General features: G+C 38.8%; 1 protein-coding gene across 5 annotated transcripts; it reads left to right on the top strand.

The window, feature by feature from the left end:
• Positions 1 to 61: 61 nt before the first annotated feature.
• On the top strand, positions 62 to 27,580 carry mdfi (MyoD family inhibitor). 5 transcript variants are annotated; one of them, XM_037975346.1, is made up of 7 exons: positions 62 to 618; positions 897 to 955; positions 1,036 to 1,127; positions 2,890 to 3,074; positions 13,223 to 13,366; positions 23,638 to 23,988; positions 24,500 to 27,580. In XM_037975346.1, the coding sequence occupies exons 4-7, from the start codon at positions 2,930 to 2,932 to the stop codon at positions 24,751 to 24,753; spliced, it is 894 nt and encodes a 297-aa protein (XP_037831274.1). In that variant the 5' UTR covers positions 62 to 618; positions 897 to 955; positions 1,036 to 1,127; positions 2,890 to 2,929; the 3' UTR covers positions 24,754 to 27,580. The 5 variants fall into 5 exon arrangements, with proteins under 5 accessions (XP_037831274.1, XP_017271158.1, XP_037831273.1 ...); XM_037975345.1 differs by lacking the exon at positions 62 to 618 and adding an exon at positions 667 to 768; XM_017415669.3 differs by lacking the exons at positions 897 to 955; positions 1,036 to 1,127 and having other exon boundaries at positions 64 to 618.

A 27,580-nucleotide genomic window follows, 5' to 3' on the forward strand; every position in this document is an offset into this window, starting at 1 on the left:
GGGGGGGGGGGGTTAATTATATGACAGTACAGTTCAGCCCAAACTACTTTATTGCCTGGAGGAAGAACAATCCCTGCTGCCTGGAGTTTCCTGTCCAGAAGCAGCAGCACAGAGGTCTGTGGCAAACTTGTGGGTGTGAGTGAGGGAAGAGGCAGTAACACAGAGAGGACACCAGGCTCAGTCGGAGAGCGCACACAGCAACTTTGGCACGATCGTGGGGTTAGGTTTTAGGAACGCGTCGAAAGCGCGCAGGCGAGGAGACCCCGGCGCGCTGCACCCTGCAGGGACACCGAAAACTACCCAACAAACATCTGGTCTGCCGGAGGAGGACAGAGCGAGCCGAGGAGAGGCGCTTTGGAGAGGATAAAGTCTCCCCCCACCCCCCAGGCTGAAGGAAAATGCTCTGAAAATCCGGGCTCGGTGTCACCTGCACGAGCCGAGGAGGAGGAGGAGGGTGAGAGATCCGAGGAGGTCGGTTTGTCACCCTGAAAACAACAACAACAACAAAGGAGGAGGACTGGGAGAAGAAGGAGCTGGAGGGCTTCGGAGGTCCCACCTGAGGAGATAAGAGATGAATTAGTCCAGCACAGCACGAAGGGAAGCCAGGCAGAGAGAAAGGTAAGGCTGTGCCGCTGAACTTAAAATAAAAGAAAAAAATAAGGGGGTTATTTGGACGAGCAAAAACTGAGAGAGAGCTGGAGTTAAAGTTCGGCCTCAACTTGCAGAGACTCGTTCAGAATAAAAGAGACGGAGCAGACATGCTATCAGGTAAACAGAATCCACCCGTGATGGGGTTTAAGCTCCCCATACACTAAAATATTCCTATTAATGTCTCTTTTAAAGGGTAAACTTGCTTATGTGAGACTTTTTGGCTCGTAATTTCCCTTTTGTTCCAGAAACTTCTGCAAACTTTTCGCCCTTCCAGAAGTTTGTTGCGCTTGTTTGTGAAAAAAAGGTAACTAATTTATCGCGCGAATGACTTCAGCACAAGGCTTTGTCTTAAAAACTTCGCTGAGAGTTGTCAAAACTTTTCAGGGGCAATGGGTGCACGCAGCGAGCGGCCGCGAGAACGCGCAAACAGCTGCCCAGCTGAGCCGAGGAGGCGCGCGCCCGGCACCAGTCAGCACGTGAGGCTGCGTTGAGCTGCTCTCGTCTATTATGAGGGGTTATCTGGAACTTGCTCGCCGTTCATTGGCTGTCCGACGCCTCCCTGAAGCAGGGCACTGAGCAAGGTCAAAGGTTAAAATGGACTAACTGGTTGCACTGGTTTCCTGCGACTTTTTTATGAAAAAGTCAAGGACAAAATCTAGTTTTGAGTCATAAGTTTTCATCTAAACGCAATATTATTGTTTCCCAGTTTGAGATATGGTAAACTGGTGGTCCTCAACTGGTGGGTTGTGACCCAAAAGTGGGCCGCAGACCCATTTTCAGTGGGTCGTGGGCCTTTGCCTGAGAAAAAAACTGAAGAAAATCAATGCTCTGATTGTTCTGCCAGGTTAATGCTAGAATAAGTGAGTGAATAATTTTAATAAAATGTTTGTTATATATTTTATTTCATGTTCTTGCATGAAAGCACTGTCGATTCTGTTAAAAAAAGGCTGAAATTCCTGAAGTGAAGTGTTTCGGTTGTGTTTAAAATACAGCTAATTAAGCCTAAAAGGGAATAATTCCCTCTCTAACATCAGCACTTGCTGGTTGTTTTGGTTTCTCATTAAACTGAGTTGCGTTAGCCTACTGTGATGGTTTATTATTGAAGGTAAAACAAGCAGAACAGAAGCGAAAATCAGCACAACCTGTAGACTAAAGCTAATATCAACAAAACAATAACTCTGGAGAAAGTTTTTGTAACTAAAGTTAAATATTATGATAGCAATAAAAGTTACAAATACGAAAAGTCATAGCCCACTATTCCCAATCAAGCTGAACCTTTTGATTTAGTTATATTTAAAATAGCATAAAGTGTGCAAAAGTAGCTGGCGTCCAAAACTGTACAAAAGAAACTATAAACAGGAAAGCAGTATGAATGTTGACTGAGCATTTACACAATTATGGCAGAAATACATGCAGTATATTTGTGTCTTTATTGTTTTATTCAATCAGTTTTACTCTAAAAGTATCACATATATTAACACAGAAGAATTTGGCTTTCATTTGATTTTTTTTTTTGAGTCAGCAGCACAAAAGACATCACATGACAGCTGTCATCTGCTGCGTTATGCAACATCAGTTGCTTATTGTGAAATTGTGTTGTGTCTGCTGATGTTCCTGTGCATCCCATGCTTTAATCTTAGAGCAGATTATCGTTCTCTGTAAGTGAATCACATAAACATGCTTATCATTTTCCCAGAATAGGTTTTAAGATTTTGCAACTATTCATATAAAGAAGGAATCAGTGTGTTTCAAGTTTCCTAAAAACAGTTTTCTGAAGAGTTTTAGAATAGCTAGAATGAGTTACGCTAGTTTAATTCAGTGTAGAATATGTAAAAAATAATAAATGTGTGATAGTGCTACTCCTTACTGTCTGCATCGTTTTCAGTCACCATAAGCTTTTTGTTCAATTTACTATTTTAGTTTGTAAAAAAGTGCACTTTAATGATCATAAAGAGACAAAAATCATATAAATTCATTTAAATAAATATGTAAACATGTCTATTTTCAGCAAAATAGTCAATCTGTTAGCAAGGAAGTGTTCATGAAAGAATTATAGATTTATTTACAAGCACAAATGTAGACTAGACAAATGACAATAAAATACCTTGTTTTGTTTTGTATAAAATGGGAAAAAGTACAATATTAAACACACTTCCTGTGTTAGTATTTCTTTCCCTATGCAGTTCTAATCCGAACTAGTAAATGTTTCATTGATCCCATCTCCTTTTGGTGCTTCAGGCTCATTCACCTCCTCCCAGAACAGCCAAGGCCTACGCCCATGGACGAGGAGAGGAGCGCCACTGCCATCTCCAAAGAGCCGTCTGAGAATGAAAACCCTGATCTGCCAGTACCCAGTTTCCAAACAGCCTCAAACTCAGAGAGTGAAAGCAGTTGCTCAAGCCCACCCCCCTGTCCTGGCGAAGGTAAGGGAGCGATTGCAAAAGAAAACACAGCATTCGCCTCGTTCCAGCGTGTCGCTGAAAGGCCTGCAACAGCTTTTTATTTAAGAATGGAAAACAGTTGCAAGATGTGTCTGGACATCGTTTTTAGTTGACTGAGGTTAACATTTCCCAGTGCAAAGTGTTATAAAGCTTTTGTCATTCGTCTCTCTGATGAGTCACGAGTTCTTGAAAAAGGAGAAGTTTGGATTAGCGATGACTGGGTAAACGTCTCCATTTTCTCTTAGGCTTTTTAGAATCATAACTCCTACATATGGAAGTAAAGGAGCTGGATCTGTCATTCACCCAATAACAGCTGCAATAACGTGCAAATTTCCCCATTGTGGGATCAATAAAGTTTATCTTATCTTATCTTAACAAATCATACATACCTCTCTGAAATGATGTGGCAATTATAGGCATACGTCAGACTTTTTAGCTAAATCTTTATAGACAATGAAAGACCAGTTGGTGAAATATGGTTTAAGTTGGGCAGGGCCTGCTTTGATCATCTCGCATCTTTGTGTGACTCATATAGCTGCTGTTGCCTGTGACGCTCATTTATCAGGATAGAGGTAAATAGAGATTCTGTGGCAACATATTGTGTTTTATCTACAAGCCATGGTGCTAAAAGTATAATAGTTGTATTTAACACTGTGACAGTTTATATGGGTCACTGTTTTATGAAATGGACAACAGCTAATCGTACACAGTTTTTGTAACTTTCCTGAAAATTTCTCAGAAAATCCTTGTAATTCTGTAGGTTAGAGGGGTTTCCAGCGACTGGGTGTAATAGTTGTGTAGTCAGGTGACGACACAGCCCTGGATGTTCTGTGGGGTCAGGACCAATTCAGCATCGTGGAACACTAAAACGCCTTTATGGGACTTCAGGGAATTTGGGGATGAACCCTTGACCTTATCTCTTTGTGAAATTTGTCACGGTAGAGGTTGACTAACACGGGAGGGTGATGGGAGCAGGAGCATGTGGATTCGACTCAGGGGCAGTTCTGTGCCTGGATGACTCATCTGAGATCAGCAGTTTTGAGTCAAGTTCCCTCTAGTTTCACGGAGAAAACAACCGTGCTGACTGTATATTAGAGTGCAGGTCTTGTGGGGTAATTAGGGTAGGTGTGGTTAACAGTCGGGGTAGTGTGCAGAGATTTAAGTGGCTTGTTGCCATGGGAACCCACCACAAAAATCTTTGATGGCTGATTCCTTTATCCTGTTCAATTTTTGTTTTCTTTTGGTTCTTAAAGGTAAGCTCAGCTTGTTATCAGAAGTGCAGTGAATTTCTTTTAATTACATGGACATCTCTGCATTTGCGGTTAACCGCTATGACTTTAACAATAAATAGTATTGAAGGTATTAATAATTCAAGAGAGGTTTTATAGTTAATAACAAGACAACTCTGTCCAGTTTCTTTTTACTTTATTTGTGCACAAAGCCCATCTGTGATGTCTTCGACTAACTTTAAACTTTGATTGTTAGTGTGTTTGTCTAAAGGTTTGGGGTTGGAGGAGACGAGCGGTCATACTGCCACCTGAAGCCAACAAGGCTCTCTGCCACAAAGAATTCATCCTTCAAATAAGCATTTGAACCGTACGATAACAGGCTGTATTATTCCCAGAAAAGATGTTTCATTTGGACAGCAGTTAAAAATTGTGGGACAAAAATACCTCTTTGTCTGTTCCTGACTAGCCTAAAAAGTGTACAAAAATCACTTTTCTGAGTCACTACTTCTGTCAGCTATTGACAGATGGTGAGCTACGTTTGAAATAGGATGATGTGTCCTTTATTCATGTATATATTAACAAACATTAACTGACTCCTACAGTGGTCACCTCTGTTTGGATGTGGATTTCCATCACTATCGGTGAGCTTTAACTGTTTGCACCAGACCTGCAACTGATGCGTTTGCCACAATAAGTAGGTGTCATTCTGCTACACAGGAAGTGAGCAGAATGTCTCCAAAAAAAAAAAAAAGATATTTGTGTTAAATACATTTTGATGTAGCAGGACTGTGGGGTAGCTTTCCAGGCTACGCCTGAATTATGACACTGCATCAGGACGAAAGCAAATCACAATGTACTGTAGAAATTCAGGAAAACGTTCTTTCCATGTTCCATTAGTACCAAATAAATTGTAATTTATTTCAATATCTAAATTGCAGCTTTAAACAGTATGATTTAAATGTACCATTTTTAGAGCCACAACATAATTTGTGACATTCTCAGCTTTTGAAGATGAGTTTTAAACACAGGAAGAAGGAAAATTTTAAATAGTTTTTAGGTTGTTTGCCATAATAAAAAAAGGAGGCCTTGTGTTAAAAAAAGCATTCCTAAGAAAAACATTGAACGCCCCAGAACATCCGTGTTCCCAATGCACTTCTCAGTGTGTTTGAATAAATGCAAAGCTACCACCAGCTAACTCAGCAGAAAGACTCCACAATAATGTTTTTCAATTAAACTGACTGTGTCCAAAAATCACTTAAACTTGCAAATCAAAAACAACAAAACAGGAGTGTTAAATCAACAAATGACTTATGTTTGTTATGTTTCTGATTTGCAGCTTCCCTAAGCAGTGATAAGCACTGCATGCAAGAGGTTTGTTCAGATCAGTCATTTTCTTCGGATTCAGTTCATTTACCATCAATTTCATTAAAATATAACAAGGATTGTTAGTTACTTATTCAAGTGCTTGTTATAACTAACAAAGAGATATACATCAAGTATTTGTAGGGCTAAGTTATCCCACTAATCAAACGCCTTATTTAAATCACAGAAAGGTTTATTTTTGCTTTGTTTTTTTTGTTTTTTTGCAGTTTTATACGTGGTAAATAACTATTTTTTTTACTGACATTGCTACTTTAGTCTCTGTCTCTCTGCCCAGGTGTAGTCTAAACCGTTTCCATTTTCATTTCATCTCTGTATTTGTTTCAACGTGTCAGCTTTTTTTTTCTCTCACTCTTCTTTTTTTAGCTCCTGAGGATTTGTTGAGGCTTGTGCTAATTTGGTTTCTTACAGAGATCGTATAGGCTGGGAGCAGCTAAAGGATTTTTACTGCTTATCTGAACAACAAAAACAGGAACTCTATATGCTCCTTTACCGCCTCACAAACATTTCAAAAATGCTGGTTGCTGATGCTTTGGTGGTTTGTGCTTTTTTTCCCCCTCACCCAGACAGCATACATGATTTTAAAATCTTGCAGTTTAAATTTAACTTACTTATTTTCTGTGCCTTCTTTGTGCTGGAGCCTATCTCAGCTGTCAGCGAGGTGTACGAATCCATCACAAAGATACACAACCATGCACATTCACTCTTAAAGCCAATTTCGAATCATCAGTTAACCTAATGAGCATGTTTTTAAACTATTAGAGGAAACTGGATTACTTGGAAAAAGCCACTCTTGCACAGGTAGAACATGCAAACACCACACAGAACGACCCCAGCCCTGATTTAAATCCAGGACCGTCTCGCTCTGAGGATACAGCTCTAACTAACCACTCCACTGTGCAGCCCGTAGCTCAGACAGATTTACTTTGTTTGTGAGACATTTAATCCCAGGTCCTGTTACCTTTTCACGTCTGTGGCAGAAGCAATCAGCTACTGCTGTTTTTATGGCTGATGCCACTATTTTATAATAATTTCCGTCAAACTACACAATCACTAAAACTATAAGCTTGAGTGGCAACTGGTTATATTCTGATTGTAGAAATATATATAAAATAATAGCTATCACATAAAACATCTTTAAAGCTGTTAATTTCATGTTGTGACAGCAGGGCTGACCTCAAGCACATTTTAAGTACCTGCCATGCAGTCAGCAGCGTTTATCCGTTGGAGACTTCCCAGATGTTGATACTGTTAGGTTGCATTGTTTGACACATGGTCTCAGGGTTGCATGAAGGGTGGGGAAGAGGTGCGTTTAGAATAACACACTGAAGATGGGGTTTCAGTTTTTAAATAAGGGAATCAGAGGGAGGGCTCTGACTATCAAAATGCTCATTTCCCCCCAAAAAGGTTTATGCTAGGGTGCTGCAAAGGGGACTCTGGCTGACTGTCAGGCTACAGGCTCAGGAGGAATAGTGTGGGCTTTGGCTGGGCTTTGAAACACTAGACTACCTTTATGTCATTGCAGGATGTTGTGAGAGTTGAACGATAAAGTTTACATAAGCTGTTCAGAAATGTGGGGGTACTGCAGTAGTGCAAGTTTGGAGAGGCTATTACAATGAATAGTCTGGTGTTTTGTTAGAGCTGTGTTTATAGTTTCAACCAAAAAGTGAAACATGCCTTTTGACGGCTGTACGACTCCATTAAAGTTGCTTTGTTATAATTATTCTGCTCAAGTGGTGAGGACTATGTCTTATTTGGGAAATTCAGAATCACATTTCCGACATTTGCAGATTTTCAGAGCATATTTTGGGCTATAGTGCCATACATAATTATGTACAAGTAGCAACCTAATGTATTCCTGCGTTTCATATCTTACCTATGTTTACATCCACTACTCATCAAACAGACTGCAGTAAAGTCAGCTGCTCCGTCTGCTTAGTCAAATAATCTGAATCTAAATTTGTTGCTTAATTATCCTATGATTATTAAAGTCACACATCTATGCAAAGTCTTCCACCGCAGACTGCACTGGGGAGTGGAGGTGCAAAATACTGTTGTCCTCTGCAAATATTTTGTACCTGCTTAAAAGGTTGCTGGATTAATCCGTTGGTGTTTTTAATCGTCCCTTAAGTTAGCAAATCTAGCAACATATTACTATGTTTGCAATAGTGTAAATGTGACCATCTTTATCCACTGGTTGGAGACCTGTGTGTATCTGTGTGTGCATCTAATGACAGAAAGCCTGTGTTGTTGTGTTGCATACACTTCAAGACTAAAAAAAAACTTTCTGCAAAATTCCAACTCTACAAAGTCACAAAATTGGATTTTTGACTGAAAGTGCAAAATTACATTCTCTGTAGGATGGTTTGACTGGGAGACAGGAGCTCAGAGTAGAGCCACTGTTTCTTCACATGAAAAGAAGCCACATGAGATGGATTAGGCGTCAGATCAAGATGCCTCTTGGCCACCTAGCTTTTGGAGGTTTTCCAGGCATGTTCAGCGAGGAGAAGGTGACAGGTAGAACAAGAATCTACCGGAGGGATTACATATCTGATCTGGCAAGGGATCAGCTTAGGGGGAACTGGTAAGCACTGAGAGCTGTTTGGAAACAACTCAGTCTAACACTCCACAACCCGACTTTTGTCTAAGTGGAGGAAAATGGACACATTAACAATATAAACTGTGCACAGTCAGTAACTAGACAAAAGAAAAAAGTAACTACTCCGATGTGGAAATTTTGACATAAAGCCGAAATAAAAGAAGGGCTAAGAAATTAGGAAATGACTAGTATTATTTTTCTCCACTTTTTTCCTTGTTAGTTGTGTCGCCCCTTTAACATAATGAGAAAGCAGCTGTATTTTCCCACGACCCAGAAGAATCTCAGAGACAAAGTAACACAATTAAATTACCCTTAAGCCTGTTCATCTGCAGGCACTTTCTTTGTCTTTAATGAGCTTACACTTCTTCATTCTCTCCCAGCAACTATAATCTCTGATTTTGGACATATTCCAGTGCAGCACTCTGTGTGTATGTGTGTGTTTGCATGTGGGCTTTTTGCTTTTGGCACCATTGCAGCCTAACAATCGCTTCTTTTCATTTTCTGTGCGTGTATGTGTGAATATTTGTTGAGGGATAAAGACAGAAACCACACCATGGCCGTAGTTGGGTATTCTTTTTTTTATTTCTTTTTTATGTATTAAGTTTTATTATGATAAGTGCCTCTGTGGTTGTGTGTGGTCTCAGTTGGTTCATTTCATTAATGCTGGCCAAGAGTTATTATGGCTTCTTCTTCTCTAACTCTGCTTTGTGGGAATTTATATTGCTCATCTTTTTCACTCATCCCCTTATCTTATTGAGTAGTTTACTAAAACATCCAAATTATATCATATAAAAGAATAACTTTATTGGATATTTAAATTTCTGAAGGACTTATTAAGGTATAAGATCCTAAACAGAAAATGTGTTGGCCTCTTAAAGCAATATTTCAGATGTTTTAAAGTTGGGTTTTGTTGAAAAGATATGAACATTAATATCTTACTTGTTATAGATAGTTCTTTGAACAGCCTCAGTTTGGAGAAAAAGAGTTTAATTCTGACCAGACTGATGAGCTAAATGCTAGTCTGAGCAGTGCAAAAACCAAAATGGATTGTTGCAGTTTAAAAACAGCGCCAATCTTAAATATTTAGCTGTTGTAAAATTATTATTTAAATTGACACATGAAGACATTTTTTGGTTATGGAGTGAAGATTTGAGCATGTGTGAAAAAATGTCACATTGCCTGTTTTTGAGCATTAAGGTATGAAGATAAAAAAAGATGGCTAAATCCTTATTCCAGAGACATTATGAATTTGTGATTTGTGTGTAGATCCATCATGTCTAATATTCTGTATGTATAGGTAATTTATTGAAGTTCCATCGTTGTATCATAGTACCTGTTTTATTTAATGTAGCAAATACATTCAAACCTACATTTTCATAGTGGTTCATGAAAATGCCGATTTGTGAACCTTTGCATGACCATCAATTTCACATTACATGGTTATTCTGGCAGTAAAATTATGTTCCTGCAGGAAGTGCCCTGGGCTCCACTGGGAAAGCTACAGCTGCTGCTTTGTTGATTTAGTTATTTTATGGTTATTTGCATTTAAAACTACCCCATATAAGTAATGTCGAGGTTTATACATTTTTGAGATCGGCAGCAATCCACGTTGATCTTAGTTTAACTTTAACGAGCAATTAGCTCATCACTTTGTTTAGAATTAAATTGTTTTTCTCCAAATTGAGGTTTCAAAGCATTATCTACAACAGGTAAGATAAAAATAATTCATAACCTTTCCACAAAACTTCACTTCAAAAGATCTGACAGATCATCAAGGGAGTTGAAAAGTCTAACACTATATAAAATGCTTTTAGCTTTATTTCTACATGTGGTGAATTTGTGTATGACAATTTCCTGCAGTAAGTGTTGAAAAAGTGCATTTACAGTACCTACAGGGACCCCACGTTGCACACAAGCTCATTTTGGAGCTGTGGAAACAGGCTTGAGAGGGTTTAAATGAAAACAGGAAAACTCATCTAAGTGCTCTAATTTTTTTTTTTTTTTCCGGTGAACCAGCGCTCCTTATCTGAGATCATAGCCAGAGGAACAGCGGGATGTGCTCCCCTGCAGGTGACACAGGATATATCACGTCACTCGCCTGCTCATCTGCACAGTGCTTGTGTGCTTGCTTTGTGTTTAAACTAATCATTACCCTATGCGATCCATATGTTCTTGCTTTATTGGGTGGCTGTTTACTTGAAGGCTAAAATTCCTCTGAGTCACCCCTTCAGGGCTGCGGACACGTGTGCAAACTCCAGATACAATTTGAATAAACTAAAGCATTCACAAACATGTACACATGCTCATCCCAAACACACACAACCGGTTCCTCTCTGCAGCTCTTGATTGCACTGCGCTGATTTTGATTAGAGGCTCATCTTTTTCAGATCTCAGAAAATGTCTCTGAGGTCGAGTGGTTTGATGGTTTGATGTGGATGCCAACACACAATCGATTGAAGGCGTGCTCGGATGGCACTGTGGCTCTGGTGGGAATATGCTTAGGTCCAACAATTGTGGTTTGAATGTTTACAAAAAAAAAGCTGGTTAAGTCACAAAACCCAAACACTTTTAACCCATACCACCCCACTGGCAGGAATCTAAACACATAACAGACTACTGTACTGAGGCACAAAGAGGTTCACAGGCTCAGATGATTGAGGCTGTGCTTACTAAAAAATTGTAGACTGAAACATTTATGCATGTTCTTCTCTGGTACCAAATCACAGCACACTAATAATCCTGGGTTTGAGCTTTCAGCAAATTGTGGTATACTTAATGTAGTTTACATATTTTTGTTGCTTTTTATTCCCAATCAAACTTTAGTGGATATGTCTTTTGTATCTGTTTTAACATATTCAAATTGGTAATGTAAGATTGTAAGTAATATTAAATATTAAAATTGATAAAGCTTTTTCACATCTAAACTGGAAGTATATAAGTAATCTGTTATCTTAATTTTAAAAACTAAATGTGATTTATATAGCCTGTTTTAATATCTAAACAGATTGGTATTCTATACATATTGATCTGTATAAATATTATTTATTATTTGGCGTATTTTGTTTGGAGACCTCTCAGATTTTGTCACTGCTGGACATATATCAGTCCAAAAAATTCATATACTGTAAGATTGTACTTAACTAAAGCTAATATATCAGAACTAATTATCTATTTTATACAAAATACTTAGAGAGGCTCTCCTTAAAGATTTATTGATTTTTGTCCTTTATTAGTCACTGACAGAAACATCAGTTCATGTGCAACTTTGCTGTCATGTTTGTTTGTTTTTAATCATTTTTGGTGAGTAATCTGTATCTTACCTGAAGTAGACTGCAGTCAGCACAATTTAATTTTGGAGAAGCAACAAGGATTTGTTATGAGGACTTTCTGATACAAGCAGAGCCGCCAAGAGAAGTCAATTTTTACAATACAAAACAATCTAAACCTCAGCATTTTATTAGCAAGTTGTGAATGAATGTTGTATTGTGAATTTTTACAGGATGCAACATTTGTATTAAACTATGAAACAAACTGGGTCTGTTTTGTGTCACTCCGTTGCAAAAGCACTTTGATACACATACCTCAGGCCGTGTTGCAACACTGATATTCTTTGTTAGTAATAACCATCTGATACAAAAGTGATAGTATGTAAAAATCCACAATCTAGCACTCAGATGTACTGCTATGAATTTTTTTTGGCGCTTCTGTTGTTTTAGATAGAGAGAGAAAACAATGGCTCTTCTGTTGCTCTTATTCTAAGTAGCAGTTAACTCGCCTAAAACAAATCCTTTTTGCTTCTCCAAACTAAACATGTCTTGACCACTGTCGCCTGCAGATAAGATACTGACTAGTCAAAGGCACTTCACACGCCAACTCCCTTGAAAAGAAACACAGATAACTCTTTGAAGTGCAGTAATTGTATCTTATTACAATTCTCAGCAGTTGAGATAGGCTTGTGAGAGGAGATGTGCTCAGCCAAAGAAGTGACAATCAATGTACAGAATTTGGTCAAATGTGCAGAGGAATGTGAAATAGAGACGACCGGCGTGAGAGCCAGGGGACAGGAAATAGAGGACAGATAGAGAAGTGAGAGAGAGCGGATAGAGTAAATAAACATTGCCGGGAAGTGTTGAGTCCATGCACAGGACGTGGCTTAGTTTTTGTGTGTATGTGTGTGTTTATCAAGCCCAGCTGGCTCCCATTTGGCCAGGAATGAGTCTGCACCTCTCAGAGGTCTGTGCCTGTTTTGCTTTGAAGGCCTCTGTGTTGTCTCTATATATGTGTGTGTGTATGTACATATATATATATATATATTTATATATACACACACACACACACACACATATATATATATACAAACGCACAGAATATAGGTTTATATAAGTATGTATGTGTGTGTATATTTAAATGTATATGTATGTGTGTGTGTAAATGTGTGTGTGTGTTAAAAACAGCCTTATTAGTGGCCCTCATGGTGTTTCTAAACACATAAAGCACTCAGACTTATATCTACTTCATTTATATCATGTGTATGTCCTCTTATGTGTTCATTTTAAAGAGACATCGACTCGTGCACATGCACACAACTCGGAGCAACACAGATTTCAGGTTTCACAAGCGTTCACATAGACCCCTAAACAGCCACGAGGGGTTGGCTTTAACTGCTTCCAGATGGGAGTTTAGTACAGAGCGCACACCAACACAGACAAAATCTGGCTTTGTTGGAGTCAGCAGAACTCTTCTCCTAATTAATTAAGTGTAAGTAGATGAGAAGTTCACGTTTCTCCAAGTATAGAACTAAATCTCCTGATTTCTGATATTATGTAAGAAAAGTAGGAAACTAAATAAGCACAACCGCCCACTCTGTTTATAACATATATTTTAATGTGTACTTGTGTGTGTGTGTTTTTTTTTTTTTGCAGATGTGGCCTACACCTACACTGAGCCCCTCATATTGAGGGTCAACGGTACCCCCAAGAAGTTGTTAGACGATGATGGAGTCAGTTGCAATCACAAAACCAGCCTCTCACGTTCAGTGCTTACAACGCCCAAAGGGAGTGTTACATGTGAGTAGAAGCACACACTCATATTCATACACCGAAACACACTCACAAAGACTGATCTGAGTTTTATTTCCATTACTGATCTCCGGTCAGATGACTCACATTATCCTGACATTTAACAAATATTTGCACACCCTGAGGAAATGGGTCAGGTGTTCAAACTCAGACAAAATATCGACGTTTACAGCTGTTTCGGGATAGCTTCAGTTAATAAATTAAGGCTGAGCATTCCTTGAAGGAATGCAGAGTATATCATGGGGATGACTATCAGCTACCGCCACACAAATTTTAGCTGATTATCTGTAATATCGGCTCAGTTATAGCCATTTTTGTGTTGGCTAAGGTCAATTTGTTGTATCTGCCATTTTCAAATTGTAGCTGTGCATCCAATGATTACTTTCTGAGAGTTTCATTTAAATCCATCCAGTTGTTTATAAAATATTTTGCTAATTATACAGACAAACAAACATACACACAGGCAAAAACAATATTGCCACTTCACCTTAGGCAGTGGGCGATAATGACTGAACAAACCACCGTCCCAGTCTGCTCTTTGCATTGTGGGTGCATATTTTTCTCTTGTTTTCCAACTTCCTCTGCTTTCTGAATCATCTTTCTTCCTGCCTTTCTTTGTCGACGCATGAATTGTTAGCGTGTCGCCATTTCCCATTCTTTGCAAATTTTTAAGGTGTGCCTGATATATTAGTCATTCGGACTAAATTAAATATTAAAGAAGAAACCAAATCCTGATATCATATCCAGTTAGCTTGTTCGACGAGTTCCCACTGCCTGCTGATCAGATCCCTCTCAGCAACACTATAGTCCTTATTCAAGTAAACAAGCTTTTTTAGATTTTTTATGCAAGATTCATTTACAAGCAAACAAAAAAAAAAAATGAAATTACTGAAAACTTCCAGGCTAAAGGTATTCAGAAGCTCTTTTTGCAGAGTTGACCTGTGGACTCGAGGATACAGACATTTGAAAACAATGACGCACAGAGACTCACACTGATTCACAGCGAAGCACCCAGCCCTCTTCTTCCTGTTTATACTGGCCCATGTATGTTCACACGACCAGAATGGTTAATATATATGTATATTTTTATTACATTAATTTGTTAGAGCATTGTTGCTAAAACGTCCCAACATCCTTCAGCCTGTACGGGCAAGTCTAATAGTAAAAACGTTTAAGTATTTCACAGCAGTAAAGGCTTTTCTTACCTCTGACATGTAGATTAACTAAGAATTTTCTCATTTAATTTCAGGTTTACTCACCTCAAGAGCTGTTGGCTCTCATTAAAACGTCACTAGTCCCTGTTTATAGCGCAGGCCACAAGCTAGCTGAAACTTCTTTTTGAATCACACACTTGTGTCAAGAAATGTGAAACACTAGAGCCAGTAAGCCCCACCTAAGGGGGAAAGGTTAGGGTTATCAGGGTTCAGCTGTAGTGTTCTTGGCGTTTAAAACAAACTTTAAATGTGGAGTTGTCAGTAGAAAGTAATGATTAGAGAAAAATTGTCTCTTAGCACTTTCCTGCTCCTTTTTCCCCTGTCATGGTTGGCTTTTGAATGAGTATCGGTGTGATGAGGTGGGCAGGATTTACCCACAGTTTGGTCTTGTGAGAGATAATTAAAGCTAAATTAATAAGTTAACTTATTAAAGAACAGACTATTTTGGAGACTTTCACTGACTACCACAGATGGGTTTTAGTAGAGCAGAAGGGTTTCATTGAGTAACTCAAATAACTCGATTACAAAACATCTTCAAGACTAAATCTTTAATTCAGTGCATCATTTAATTCATTTGCTTGATGGTCACCATGTTTTGCATGGACAGTTACAGTATCTCTGTCTGTTTTAATGTGCAATAGAGGAAGAAGGGAAAAACAAGGAGAAAATCAGATGAAAAGGTCAAAAATTCAAAAGGTTCGGGACTATATCAAACAGAGAGTGGCTAAAATTACTCAACAGTAAAAACTGAATTAGCTCAGCACACAAGTGCAATGTTATTAACAGCTTTGCACAAAACTGGCAGATGTGTTTCTGATTAAAACTAAGTTCCTCCAGTAAACAATAGGTCTTTATGAGGAGATCAACAAGCAGATGGAGCATAAATCATCACGCATACGCATGCAAGGTGTTGTAATAAATGTTTTCCCAGGACCCTGTCCACACTACTCCAGATATTTAGAAAAACTAAGATTTTATTTATTTCTTTATTTGCTGCTTTTATTCATGCTGCACATTCAAACTGTTTTTTGGCGTGAAAAATTCAGATGTGTAAAAGAAAAAAAAAAACTCTTTCCAAAGTGGACATTTTTAAAAACTGGTGTGTCCGTGTGGATTCAAGTTACGGAGCGTTTGAGGACCGATGACGTGGCATCGCATTTCCCGCGTGTCTGCTATTACTCTGTGCCCTAAACACACAAATAAACTGAAAATGATATTTTGTGTGTGTGCAAAAGAATTAGCATATGCCAGAAGAAGGGGGAGGTGCAGTTTTTATTGTAATTACAAGTCCAAAAAATGTTTGGAGCAATGGGTGTAGCACATATATGTACATGAATATCCATATACTTAACAAATCATTGGATTATGCAGTAGAGTACATGATTAGTAAACTGTTTAATAGCTGAAGCCATAAGTTGGAGTCATTTACCTTGTTCCAAATGTCAGTGTGATTATGAATAACTTTTCATTTAATCATGTAACAGAACCTAGAATCTGTTTGCCTGTTCATCTGTAGACTGGAACTACTGATCTATGCCATCAACATTTTTTCACTGTTATAAAACTACGTACCCATTTAACAGTGGCTCCAGAGTAAGAGAACTGCATAAGGAGAATTTATTAGATCTCATGGTGTCCAAGTTTAAGCTGCTTTCCCAAATCTCCAGCTTTCCATAAATCATGAGCTCCCCGTCTCATTTCACTGATGAGCAGCATCAAAACACCTAAAAGTTTTCTTTGCAGTGTTGCGTGATCGCCATCTCTCACTTTCCTCCGTCATGTTGCAAATCCTGTGGTTTTGTCTCAGACAGGCACAGAGAGAGGCTCTGTCTTTTACTCCTCCTTGATGTGCAGTCACAGTCAAACGTCTGAATCCAAGCCAAAGGTTACACAAGTACGCCATGCCGTTCCCCCCACCGCATTTATTTTGCTTCGCTTTGACTCCGCTTTGAAATAGGAAGAAACTTGGTCCAATTCTCATGAACTGCTTTCTGGTTTGTCGTTTATTCCTTTCGAAGATCAGGCTCAACACTGATAACACCCACAAAAAACTACTCTAGTGTAGTTGTCTCATGGCTTAACCACAAACCTAACAGCACAGTAAAAACGATTTAAACCCTCTGGAGCGGCCTAAATCGGTCCTTCCTGTTGTTTGCAGAGAAAGAAGGGATGGTTTAAGACACTGAATGGGTGATGAATGACAGGAGGAATTTAGGGGTTTTATAAGCTGACATTTGAGTATGTGTTAGACGACTATGAGATTTTTTTTTTTTTTTTTTTTTCTCGGAAGGCCAGACATAGGTGACATCATAATAGATCGTTTGTGGTGGATTTTGGGCAGGAAACGGATACGTATCTGAATGCGTTAGGTGAGTGAAAGTCTGCTGTCTACCTATCCTCTCTAATCTATTTTTAGAGTCAGACTGAAAGACTGAGATGTTGGAGGCTTTTTCGTTTTTCCTTCTTTGTTTCTGATTTTTTTGTATCCCAGTAAAAACCTATAAAACCCAGTAGCTCCATACGCTCTTTTGGGAGGATTATGCAACTGTTGTGGGCTGGAACAAAACGTACCACCATATGCATTTGCTTTGGTTTTGCCTCCATGTGCCTGCTCCTTATCACATATGATCACAGATCAACTAAACAGTCTCTGAATATGAGAACTTTCTGAGAGTTTCCACCTGCTTTTCTTCAGAATTATGTGTCTGTTTCTCTGACTTTTGTTTCTGTCTCCTTTTTGTTTGAGCCTCATGAGGCACTATCAGCACTTTAAATGTGATCCGTGTCATTTGCAAGCAGTAAATCAATCATCTGTGTACATTATCTGGCTGCAGACGATATAAAACAGCGGTGACTCAGGCCTGTGGTGAGATCACCGGCCCTGCAACATCTGTTTAAATGTGCACACTAGCATGCACTGGGGTGTTTGTGTGCAGAAACAGAAGCACAAACAGCAAACATCTCCGTCTCACGGTGATGACCTCACAGTTGCAGTATGCGCTTGACTTGAAACCCGTGACGAGCTGTCTGAGAACAATGTGCAGAGAGATTTACGAACATATGTGAATGTGTGTATTACGAGCACACGCACTCACTAAAACAGACCGGGCTGGGTGATGTCATGAACAAACTGTTGCGTTTGACGTCACTGACGCAGCAGGATGTTCACAGATGTTAAACTGCTCACGCTCTTGACTCGAACAATAAGACACATGCAGTTAATTACTGATCACAGTAGCACTTGTCGGATAATACTTTTGTATTTCTTCGCTTTTCACCATTTCTGATGAATGAGATGGATGTAGATGGGGGAAAGGAGACATGCAATTAAAGCTTTGAGAGGAAAAAGCTGTCGTTTTTTTTTGCAGTTTTACTATTCTATTTTAATGATTCATATCTGAAAATGTTCAGCTCCGCTGTTCTGCTCCATTTAGTTTTTAGGTATTGTTTTCCTGCTTTTAGCTAATGTTTTACTCGTTTTAGGTTTCAGCTTTTAGCTGCCACTCTGCTCATGCTAGCTTCAGTTCTGCTTATGTTAGCCTCCGCTCTGCTTGTTTTAATCTTAAACACATCAGTTTCAGCTTTTAGCATTCACACTGCTTTTTCACAGAAAATGCAATTTCTTGCGTTTAAAATGTTTTCACACATGACAATGTGATTTTTTTTAAATGCCCCCCCCCCCCCCTTGTGAGGGCAACTTTGCATAAAAGGACCATTTCTAATGAACGAACAAATTCACAATTTAAGGAGTGGCTCATGTTCAAGATCAGTTGGTGCAAAAAGCAGAAAACATATTCAAACTGATTCAATGTCAGATTTTCTTTAACTTGTAAAAAGCCCAAAACATATGTTTATCTTATTTGCAGCAACCTTGTATTCTGTCATTATAAAACGATTTGAAAAGTACAAGGATGGCATAACACTGGCTAAAAAAGAGAACAGTACATGGGGGTAAAAAAGCTCAATGAATTAATGATTTCTTTAAAAAAAAAAAAAAAAAGAAAAATAGTGACAAAGTGACAGCAGCTACCTTATGGTAGTTAAAACTGGGTTGTTGTTTTTTTTACTAGCATTATCCAGCTACAATCCCTTAGCAAAAGTGCCCAGGGGCCCCTGAGGGTATTAATCCTGCTAGGTTGTTTTATGTGTTTTCTTCAAAATACAGACCTCGCCCTCTTCTTCAAATATTTGCACATATTTTCCCTTCATTTATCAAGTGAAATTTAAACCAACGAGTCAAATAAATAAGAGGTTAAAGGAGTATTTTATGTGTTTTGGTGTGAAAAGAGGTTCTGCTTCTGAAAAACACAACAAATTAAGATTATTCAAAAAATATTTAAGAATTAGGTCAAATCTTTTTGTTCTTATGCATCTGTAAATGTCATACATTTTACTTTCATGCACACACCCAAATAAAACAAGGACTTTTCAGACTTAATGTACAGCTTTGTTAGGGTTCTGCTGGATAGTTTTGCAGGGGCAATCGCAACTGACAATTTCCTATTCGACACATTTTTAGGTGAAAAGGTTAAAAACCTGTGGCGGCCATCTTGAATAGGGTTGACTCTAAAAGATAATCAGTTGTAGATGTGCAGCCAGTAATTGTTTTCATTAGAATCTGTCTAATGATTTGGTGAGATATTTGGTGCAGTATCTGTAAAACTGTTTTAGCTGTTTTTGTGTTGGTTTATTTCAGTTAGCTGTGCTGGCCATCTTGAATTCAGTTGACTGTAAAAGTTAATCAGCTGTAGATGTGCATCCAATGATTACTTTCTGATAATGTCAATAAGGTCTGCCCACTGGTTTAAAAGATATTTTGCTAACAGAAAGACAAACGAATGCAAGCACACACAGACTCATGAAGTGACATTATTGCTCACCTTCATGGCTGTGGGTAATAAAAAAAGGATCAGTACTTTTTGCACAGCAGTGTTATAGTGAACAAGCAAAAAAAGTGTTATTTCTGTAATCAGAGTGTAGATCTTTGCCTGAAAGCTGACAGCTTCTTTTTAAATATTTTTCAATTATTATTTCTCTGAACCTTTTGGTCACACCTTACGTTTTGCACATCTATACTGTAGCTGAAGCTGCACATATACACGATGTTTTCAAAACAGTCCTCATTAACTCCTGGTCAGAGCTGCGTGTAGCTGCTACATGTGTGCCAGGGTTTATTTAAAACCATTTTTAATGTAGTTTTTACAGCCCCAGGATATCAGATTCAAACTCACACTGTTTAAGTACTTGTCAGTGCTGAGGAAAAACAGTCCGACGCTGTGAGGAAAGCCCAGAGGGGAATCAGTTGGAAAATTACAGGCACTTCAGAGTTCGAGAGGATTTCAGGTTTGGAATCAGAGTTTTGCTTCTGTCAGACGAGCTCAGTCAGGATCTCCTCATTAAAGCCTGCATCTACAAGTATCCGATTATTATCCGAAAGCAAAAGGCAGTAGTGTTTTTGCTTATGTCTGTTTGTGTGTGCGTGTGCTCAGTTGTCTGTCTGTTTGCAAAATATCTCATGAACCACTGGACTTATTTTAATGAAACTTTCAGAAAGTTATTAGTGGATGGGCATTTACAACTGATTAACTTTTGGACTCGATTCTGTTCAAGAACTGACCTTAGAAAACACAATAATGGCTGTAATTCAGTCAATTTTACAAATATTGACTTAAATTTTGTGTAGTAGTGGCAGTAGTAACACATTATCCAAGTGCTATCAGATCATATGAGTTATCACAACATTGCATGAGAGTGCCCATGTTATTTTCCTATAACGCCATTATTTATCAACATAAGATACTTTTCGGAAACTTTAACTTAAAGGGCCTCAGGCGATACCCACTCCTTCATGGAATCCTAGGCCTTTAATTGTCAAGTAATTTATACTGAGGGGGAAAAAATGTTTTTTAGTTTGCATTCAGAAATTGTTAAGGGCTGATTGTTGTCAGAAAGTACTTGGAGATATCTGTGATATTTGCTCAGTCAGGTTGGGTGAAGGCATGATCCATCCTTTTCTTCTTTTGCTGTTTATATTGGAATTTGTGATTTTAAATAAAAAAAGCAGAAACCACTGTTTTGAAGAAAATTGGATGCTAAATGTGATGTTTTTTCGTATGTGTGTGTAGTCTAACGCTGGTGTCAGCACAGACACCGAGGAAGAGACAGCTGGATAAAGCTGCAGAAGCAGACAGTTATGACTCATTCCAGCAAAGCAAAGAAAGAAAGAACTATTCTCTGTGCTGGGGAGGGAGGTGTGTAAGTACAGGGTATCTGCAAACCAGGAGTTAGAAATGGAAGGTGTGTAAATGGCAGTGGGCTGCTGCTTTTAAATGACGGTGACTCACGCATACGCTCTTACTAGCTTAAAATATCTGCAAACAAGCGCATAAACAACGTAAACGCATAATGATAGAAGTCCCATTATTGCCACACACTGCGGTTTCCCAGTCTCATCATGTTAATGCTTCAGTCACTTGGCTTTTTATTCGCTGTTATTTTTAACTAACTTCCATTGCTGAATCATTGTGTTTGTGAGTCACACCCATGCATCATCCTAATCCTAAAAAATGCACAAGCAGCAACAGTCTTCAACATTTTCTCTCTTTTTCTCATTCTCCATTTTTCTGTTTTACTTTCTTCATGGCAGACAAAGAGACCTTGTTTTCTTTTTTTTTCTTTTTTTTCTCTCCTCAGTGTGTGTGCATCTGCAGTGGGTGTGTGTGTGTGTGTGTGTGCGCACGTGTTCTTGCATGCATACATTTGCGCGTGTGAGTGGGCATAACCTCAACTTCTGCTTGGAGACAATCCTGACTCGCCATGTCGCTCTCGCTTTCTGTCTGTCTGCCTGCCAGATCCGCCTATATGTGCTGCGCGCTCACTCACTCTCACACACACACACACACACACCACAAACTCATAAGGAGCATGAATCTCTCAAAATACCTCTGGGGACAATTCAAAACGTAGGAGAAATATGAAAAAATGTGCACAGAAACCCTCATGTTTTTATATTCTCTTTTGATTTTGAACTGAACTCTGCCTTTGCTGGATGATGATGTTAAAATAGACATATAGGCAACACACTAAAAAAAAGAGAAAATCAAAGAAACTGAGTGAAAAGAGGAACACACAGAAAAGATATAACATAAGGGAGCAGCAGCTACAGTATTAACTTTTGACATACTTTAGAGAGTTAAATATGGCTGCCTCTTCTAGCTTTGCACGTGCACACATAAACTACACACCCATGCATACTCACACTAGCTCTGCAGCTTGCCAAACATCTGGAGCAAAGTTAGAAAACGCTGAATGAAAGAATCTTAAATAACACTGGATTGTTGTATGATCTTCTAACCAGCAGCCAAGCAAAGCAGGCCTGCATGAGTTATCTGTCTCTCAGTGGTTATCAGATGTAGGCTTCTTTTACTTATTAATTTATTTATTTTTTCAATACAGAGTCCACGTTAAGTCTTTTCACCACACGATTTCAGCTCACAAAAAAAAAGAAGAAAATCAGACCCAGGTTCTTTACTACTACAGTATGTATGAGCCAGGCTTCTTCTATATTCTTGTTTTCAGGGTGTGTGTCAGTTTTCTGCTCAGGTTTTTAAACTGTTAATTCTCAGTGGCACTTGCAGGTAAAATATTCAGCGCACTGAGCCAAAATCAGCACTCATAAGTGTTTGCACTTGTAGATTTGCAAACTTTGTACATGGCATCAAAACTGCTTCATCAGAAAATGTCAGATACTGTGCAAAAAATTTTTTTTTCTTGGGGGGGGGGTTTGTATGCAGTAACTTTTGTCCTCTTGCCTTTTAATTTTTACATTTGTCCTGTCCCCTCACCCTCCTGCACTTTCCCTCTAGTTGCGTAAATGTCTAGACGAGTAGAATCAGGGATCAGCCAAGTAAGCAAACACTGACGCTCGTCCTGTCAGTTAGTCTGCTTTGTAACTGGACTCAGTTTCCCAGCTTCCCCTTCTCTAAGACGCTGCCCGGGTCCAAATCAGCTCAGACAGCTACAGAGAGGTCTCAGAGCTACACACCGGGCAAAAAACTCCCAGTTTGTCAAGTGCTCACATGCAGTAAAGTTCAAATCCGGGTCGGGTTCTGTCGACAGGTAGTAAGTAATCAATATCTTACCTGTTAAAGATAACCCTTTTGAAAGATCTCATTTAGGATAACGGCTAGTCAAAATGTAGCCAAGATCGTAGGTTACTGCCATTCCAAAACAACTAAAATATTAAAGAATTTCAAAGAAGTTCATGCAAACACTATTTTACAAATCGTTACATTGTAGTTCATTTTGCATTACATGATCTTTCACGTGCAAATAGTAGCAGTAACAGCTAGCTGTAGGACTGCAGTGCAGTTTCAGCATATATATAATATTTCTGCCAAAATAAGCACATAATGCAACATTAACTATGGTATATAGATTCATAAATTAGTGGTCACATAAACCACAGTGAAATATTTAAATAGCTTTTAAAACGACAGCAATCTGCTCTGTTTTGGTCACACTCGGACTAGCTATTAGCTCGTCAATCCAGTCAGAATTAAATTTTGTTTTTTCAAGCTAAAGTCATTCAGAGCAAATCTACAACAGGTAGGATATTAATGGTTCAGAAGAATAGCTTTGGAAGATCTTTTTAAATTAATGTAGGTTGTATAAAGAGTTATTTTCTCTTATTTTAATTTGATTTATTTCTATTTTACATTGAAATCTACAATATAATAGAGTAACATAAAATGATTTTTTTTTACTGAAAATATTACAAAAATACTTCTCAGTAGAACAATTGTGCTGTACAATCAGGGCTGAAAATATGTTTAAAAAATATAATAATTCTGAAAAAAAATTATTAATTGAATAACTTTTTAGCAGAATTGCTCATAATTTCGTTTTCTAAAACATTAGTGTTTTCTGTATCCCTTGTTGATATTAACATAAACACTGATTAGCTGTACACTGATTCAAGCCGCCTTAAAATATGTTCTTTTCTTTATATTGTTGTAAATGTCTGGATTTTTGTTGGTTTTGCAGCCCAACCAGCAGCCAGATCCTCGCCCATCCACCACACGCAGCCATGTCGGTCGCAGCCCAGCAGCCTGCTACACAACGGAGCCAAGAGCCACGAACACACGCACTGTCCGCACCACACGCCTCATCTGCACGCACTCCAGTCCAACCCTGTCAGAAATGGCGGCGCTCACAGGCACCCCAAGCTGGGTTCCCTCCCAAGAGGCGGCTCGTCCACCTCCTCCTCGTCTTCAGCTGGACCCAAACACAACAGAAAGCTGCAGTCAAACCCCTCGATCACGTCCCAGAGCAGCAAGAGGAGCAAGAGCAGCTCCAAGAGCAACAGCTCGCAGGTTCCCACAGACGGACAGGACGGTGAGATACAAACACAGATACTGATGGAGAGAAGTTTAAAAAGACAGGGAAAAAAGGCTTATCAAGTTTGAACATCAGACTTCTTTTTCCAGGTGTATTTTCTTTTTCTGGCCCAATCAGATTAAGAAGTTATAAAACTTGTAAAAATGATTGATTTAAAATTTTTAGTTCTTTCAGTTATAAGGCTTTAAAAAAAAGCCTGAGAGATGATCAAACAAGAATCAAAAGTTAAATATATCTCCAGTAATTTACTAAAGCATTTAGTTACCATCATCTCTTACCACTTGCAGGTTTTATTGGTAACAGCATATTTATTAAAATAATTTGGTGAGGCTGGAAATTCTCTTTATTCATACATAGACCATTATGCTAAGCGTAGAAGGACAGTAGCATTACCTTTTGTTTCATGCTAAAAAGTTTGGAACATAAAATGACCACTCACTAAAAGAAAAATCTATAAGAAATGACAATTTAAAAAGCTCCTTCCGTCTGCCTTTTTTTCCCCACCCAGACTGCTGTGTTCACTGTATCCTGGCCTGCCTCTTCTGCGAGTTCCTAACCCTGTGCAACATTGTGCTGGACTGCGCCACCTGCGGCTCCTGCGCGGGCGACGACTCGTGCTTCTGCTGCTGCTGTGCGACGGAGGAGTGCGGTGACTGTGACCTGCCCTGTGACATGGACTGCGGCATCATTGACGCCTGTTGCGAGTCCGCGGACTGCTTGGAGATCTGTATGGAGTGCTGCAGCCTTTGCTTCTCTTCCTGAGGGGCCCTTTTTTTGGCACTACCTACCAAGGGGATGTCTCCCGTGCATTCTCAAGGCCCGAGAACAAACACAACCAGCTTCTTACTCAATGCAGGAAGTGCTTCACCCAGTCTGTGTCGCCCCTCATTGTGACTCACACTCTGCTGGTGTATCAGGCTCTGCGACACGTTCAATGCCACCTTCAAGGTTTACAAACCAAAATTTGTGACCTAATACTTGTTTCTTCTTTTAGTGATCAACAGTAACCTTTCTTGCTTTGTCTTAGCTGTTGGTTCATGGCTACACGGTTGGCTGTGTGGCGCAGAGAAAATTCCAGCATTGATCTGTGACTTTCCGCCGAGCTGTGCACACCGAGCTTCCAGACCGTCGCTGAACTAGCTATGATTACAATGGAACCCCTAGTGCCGTCTAAATTACTGGAGTTCTTCAAGCATGTTAAATGACCTCTAAAGGCAAATGAGAAAATGGCTCCATTTAACCGGATTTTAGTGTTTCTGTAGATAAGAGCAGCGGAATAATGGAAAAATGGTCGCTCAGACCTCAGAAGAAAACGCCGCCTGTCCTCCTGTCCTTGGCAAGGTTAAAGTCTTCCAGTCTGAGCACAGTGGCCTTAAAAATAAAAAAAATAAAATAAAAAAAGAAGAAGAAAGAAAAAAGAAACACAGAAAAGTGGGAGATGCTGAATCTGTCTTTGTCCTTGCTGCATTGTGCAAAACAGAAAACAGACATGGTGGCTTGTAGCAATAAGAGAAATAGACTTCCTTTGTTATTATGCATATTTCTGTACCTGCAGAGAGAAGTCTTCGCACATCAGCCTGGATTTACTATATGAGTAATATCAGGAATGGACTTTAAAGAGCGAATGGTTCAAACTTTCTTTAACGGACACATATTCTATTCTAACATGTGAAGGGAGAGCACTCCTAAAGGTCTCTCCTCATTTAAGGTTAGAAATCTCGTTTACTTTTACATTTCATGGAGGAGCGTCTTTTTATGCTCAACTAGAAAACAAAAAAACTGGAAGGCATCATGTCCTTTTTTTTAAATACATTTCATTTGTATCTCACTCTCTGCATGTGAAGAAATGGCCTTGGCTTGAGCTTAAGGAATGAATTTTCATGCAAGTTCCTCGCCTTTTTTCCCCCCATAAAAATCTCCTTTAATCCTTGTTTTGTAGATTTTAGTTAAGATATTTGCATTTCTCCTCTAATGTGGAAAAAAAAAAAATCACATTTCTGTGTTATCAGGTTTTCCTAGGCCTTCTCCGTAAAGCAGACATTGCCCAGCATCTAATTTCATTCCTTGAGAGAAAATCTCATGAAAATATGCTAAGCTAGATCCACATGCTTCCTGTATGAATGGTACAGTCTCGATAAGAAGCCTGCTCTCTCATATGCTATGGCGCATACATTTTTTTTTCCCCCAAAACCAATACCTCTTGAGATGTCGCATAGATCAGTTGTGCATTTTAAAGTGACTTGATACGAATCTCGTTCCTCTGATTAAACACAGTCAGAGAACTCCTTTTATTATTCCAAACAGTAAAGACTTCTGTTCTTTCTGGACTTTAGTTTTTAGACCTTTACTTTTTTTGTACATAGAAGGGCTAATGTGCTATTGTGATACCCTATTTTAAGGGTTTTAAGTGTTACACTTTGAAATAAAGAAAAAAAAAACACACTATTGTACTATTCGACTTGATAGCAGAACGTGCAAAGTGCATTTTGCTGCTTTTACTTTTATATAATCCGAGGAGTTTACCAAATGCAACTTGGGGAGGTGAATCAAACTGGATGTCTTTCAACGTTTTGGGTTTGCCCTCAAAGTCAAGTCCTGGAGAGTCCTTGAAACCGTTTAGAGCGAAATTTATGAAGGGAGAGCTAATTGAATGAAAAAAAAATTAATAAAAGATTGCCTTTTGTTTGTGCTTACAAAGTGCAAATGATAGTGTTTTGGTGCTTCGTGTAGGGTTCTGTTCTCTGTCACCAGACCAGGAGGACATTATGATGAATGTCTCTGGTGTGTGTAAGGTCATCTCGTATGCACGTGAAAGCAAAGCCCCATAAAAGTTTCCTTAACAACAGATGGCAAATACTGAACAGAACAAGTTGATACCAGAGGATCATGTGAAATGTGATAAAGCTATGAGTTCTGTCTCCCGTGAGAATGATGCATTCATTTTATTAGCTTCAACTAGCTGAAGATAAAACAAATGTTTATATTTTGACTGATGCAGTGAGGAGTTGTGTCATACATATACGTTGCCCAATGAAGAATGGACCAACCATGAAAAAAATGTCTCAAGAAAAAAAAAACATGATATAAATATAGGTTTATTTTTATAATGAAAGATTTTTTAAAACTCCTAGAGAAGAGACAGCCTGCACTGTTTGCCTGGTCTGGTGACAGAGAAAAGTGTCCAGACAAAGAAATGTTGTTTATAAATCCCACACCCGCCACGTTGTCATCTCTAAATATCTCCCCTGCATGAAATCAAGCTTTTACGTTGATACTGGAAACCAGAAAGTTTAGGTTTAGGGATGTTCAGTATTATGAGTGTTTTTGTTTTAACTGCCTCCACTTCTGAAATATCTGTCTGTTTATGAACTTATTGTCTTGTATTGCAATGGAACTCAGATACTGATTCGAAAAGCTGGCTGCCTTTGTTAATAGTTTGAAAATTATTGTAGCCCGGCTGAGTTGTTCCAGGACTCTTGTCTACTACGATGTCATTTTGTTTACATTATCCCAGTTTAGTTTGAGTTGCTGTCCTGGAAGTCGCATTAAGATTTCTCTGTTTAATACTGAATAAACAATGTGAACTCCA

Source organism: Kryptolebias marmoratus, linkage group LG4, assembly GCF_001649575.2.
Source record: "Kryptolebias marmoratus isolate JLee-2015 linkage group LG4, ASM164957v2, whole genome shotgun sequence".
NCBI lineage: Eukaryota > Metazoa > Chordata > Actinopteri > Cyprinodontiformes > Rivulidae > Kryptolebias > Kryptolebias marmoratus.

What these genes read in the sequence shown, in the direction of transcription:
- mdfi (XM_037975345.1), top strand. An exon ending in ACCCCCCTGTCCTGGCGAAG is followed by an intron (nt 3,075 to 13,222) that starts GTAAGGGAGCGA and finishes TTTTTTTTGCAG; the next exon opens with ATGTGGCCTACACCTACACT. An exon ending in TCCCACAGACGGACAGGACG is followed by an intron (nt 23,989 to 24,499) that starts GTGAGATACAAA and finishes TTCCCCACCCAG; the next exon opens with ACTGCTGTGTTCACTGTATC.